Below are 2890 nucleotides of genomic sequence, written 5' to 3'. Positions count from 1 at the left end.
CGGGGAAATTGATTTGGATCAACCTACAGCTGTGTTATCTCAGTTGAACGTTTGGTTGAATGATGAAGGTCAAGGTGTGGAACGAGGGGTCCAATTACGGAAGAGGAAGAGGAAGAGGATTATTCCTATGTGGAAGATCGTTGAAGCTAGTGAAGTGGTTAAAAAAAATTTGCCAAAGACAACCGGACTTCGGACGTTAGACCCAATGAAGGCGATTCCGCATGATGATATGGTGAAATTGCTGAAACTTTGTTCGGAATGGCGCCATAACCCAAAGTAAGTCCTTTGTTTTTTGAGATAGAAGGCATGAGTGTTAGAATTCGCCGTTAGTATATGTATTTTCATATTAGGAAGAGAAGTATTTTCTGGAGATTTTAGCTAGAGAGCATGAAGAGAAAATGAGGAAGGCACTGTTCTATTGAATTCTTACAATTGCAGCTTACATAGTGTGTCCGAGAGAGAGAAATGTGATTCTCTTCTATGAATTACAACTGTCACCCTATTAGGTGCTTACACGTGTCATACTAAATCTAAGTTAGAGAATCCACCTAGACTATGATCTAATGGTTCTCATTACATCATTTAAAATAGACAGAACAGAAAATAGAAAATGACTTCTGCTCTAAGAAATCAGGCATAACAGGATTATATTTCAACAATGAGTGTATATATTTTTTAATTGTTGTGTTCTAAAACTTTTGTATATTCATAGTGTGGTGATGCAATTTGGCAACGTGGAAGCTGAGATTGAATTCTTCGCTTCCCTCGTCAAAGCTGACGGTTGGCTGAAAGGAGATGTAAGTTTAATTGATTATGCATTTGTTTGAATGTGCATAGATTATGAGATTGACAAGGAAAACATGTGCAGCACATTGATTTGGGCTTGTATCTCATCCGGAAGTGACAACAACAATTGGAGGAAGTAGAAATATCGGATTGGACAACGACCGATGTATTTTTTATGGTATGTGATGCAGGATGCATAGGACCTAAATTGTTTAGTTTCCTAATTGATTTGTTAGTTTCCTATATTCTTTAGTTTTCCAAATCCTAGTAGGATTTCTAAGTTAGTTTTCCAAATCTTATTAGGATTTCTAAGTTTCCTATTTTATTAGGAATAGGATTTCTGTTTTACCTGGGGATTTTAATTCTATTCTCTCTAGGTTTTAGTTTGCTATAAATACCCCTATGTAGTTCTTTACAATTCAGATTTGAATATTGATTAAACATTCCTTTAAACTCTCTGATTTCTGCCTGCCTTCTACCTTTTCTTCCCTTCAGCTTTTCTTATCTGTTATGTCTTATTGCTCTAAGTGTTTAAACTAACACACCCAGGGCTGTGCTACATCAGTATGGCATAGGCCTTGACCAAGTGCAGTTAATAATTACAAATTATCCATACTTGCTTTGTGGAGTTGTTTAACCATTGATTGTTTTCTATTTCACAGAATCACATCCATACTTGCTTTGCGGATAATAAAAGGAAAAAAGAGCAAGTTGGGTGGAAAATTAGAACCAGTTTAGTGAACGTTGTAAATGGCAAGGTTCCGGCTTGTGGATTGGAATGGCAGAACACGTATAAGGTGTATGTACCTTGTATGTTGCAAAAATATAAGCATTGGGTGGCTCTAGAGATTGATCTGATTCAGTGTGAAATCAAAGTCTACGATTCAATGGTTTCACTCATTCCAGATCAGAGCTTAAAGGAAGAACTCGGCCCCCTGTCAATTACGATTCCAAATCTTCTGCACACCCTCGACTTTTATGAAGAAGGTGTTTACGCGAACGAGTGCACCCGAGATTGGTGGTGTCCATGGCCAATACATCGTGTGGATGTTCCACAACAGGCTAATGAGTGAGCACAACTTTTTATTTAATTTTATTACTTTAATTTGTCAATTATGTTAGAATGTCATTAGTTGAATTGATCGAGTTCTTGTTTTGCTTCAGAGGCGATTGTGGTATGTTCGTGTTGAAGTACATTGAGCTGTTGAGTGCTGAGATTTCCTTAGCTACTTGCACCTCGCAGAACATGCCATTTTTTCGGTTGAAGTTGGCTGCAGAAATTGCACGGGGAGATGCTTACATGCCATGATATCGGTTGAACTTGGTTTAGGCACATGATGATGAAATAGGTTTTGGGAATGTCAAATTTCAAAGTCATGTAAATACACAATAGAGACCCATGGGTCCTTTTCGAATTCCACCTCTGCTCCTGAATTCTTCTTCGTCTTTCTCAATCTTAGTGTATTTGTGTACAGAAATTTAGATTTAAGTTACTGGACAATAACAATTAGAACCAAAATAGTGGCAAATATTATAGCGGATGCATGCTTTCATTTTGATTAGTGTGATATTACGCTATGTTTATTCTCATATTGTGCGAAATGTATATGGAGTGGTTGCAAAGCATAGAAAAATGAAGACTCTGAAATGGAGATCTTGAGGTTGGAGAGGAGAAAAGTAACTGGATCTGTAAATCTATTGCACGTGGGCAATCTAAATGGATAGGCAGATGCGTTTTTGAAGTTAGACACATGCCATTCCCATACATAGAATGTGCATATGGAGTGTAAAGTTTTTTTTGATGTAATGAAACAAACATCGGTGTAATATTGGCCTAACTCCTTGACGACATTTACCTAACCTCAACCAAACTGCATTGAATTGGGATTTGAAGACTGCATATGTGAATTTGGATTTGAAGAATGCATATTCACATAGGGACTAATGGCTTTTTAAGTGTATTACATCATTGCAAAGTGATATGTCATCATTTATCCAAGCCACCATTCCAAATATCAGATCCCAATCTTTAAGCCGTTCAACATGCCTTGACTTAATCGCAATGGGTTGCATCTTAATAAGGTAATTCTGTAAGGGGAATAGG

General features: G+C 37.2%; 1 protein-coding gene across 1 annotated transcript; it reads left to right on the top strand.

The window, feature by feature from the left end:
• The first annotated feature begins 921 nt into the window (after positions 1 to 921).
• On the top strand, positions 922 to 2356 carry LOC103343679 (uncharacterized). Its single transcript, XM_089054849.1, has 3 exons — positions 922 to 964; positions 1449 to 1855; positions 1951 to 2356. The coding sequence occupies exons 1-3, from the start codon at positions 962 to 964 to the stop codon at positions 2093 to 2095; spliced, it is 555 nt and encodes a 184-aa protein (XP_088910975.1). The 5' UTR covers positions 922 to 961; the 3' UTR covers positions 2096 to 2356.
• Positions 2357 to 2890: the final 534 nt, after the last annotated feature.

This window comes from Prunus mume, linkage group LG6 (assembly GCF_029339155.1).
Source record: "Prunus mume cultivar Tortuosa linkage group LG6, ASM2933915v1, whole genome shotgun sequence".
Taxonomy (NCBI): Eukaryota; Viridiplantae; Streptophyta; class Magnoliopsida; order Rosales; family Rosaceae; genus Prunus; species Prunus mume.
Note: the sequence above shows the minus strand (reverse complement) of the source record. Positions and strands in the feature narration are given on the sequence as shown.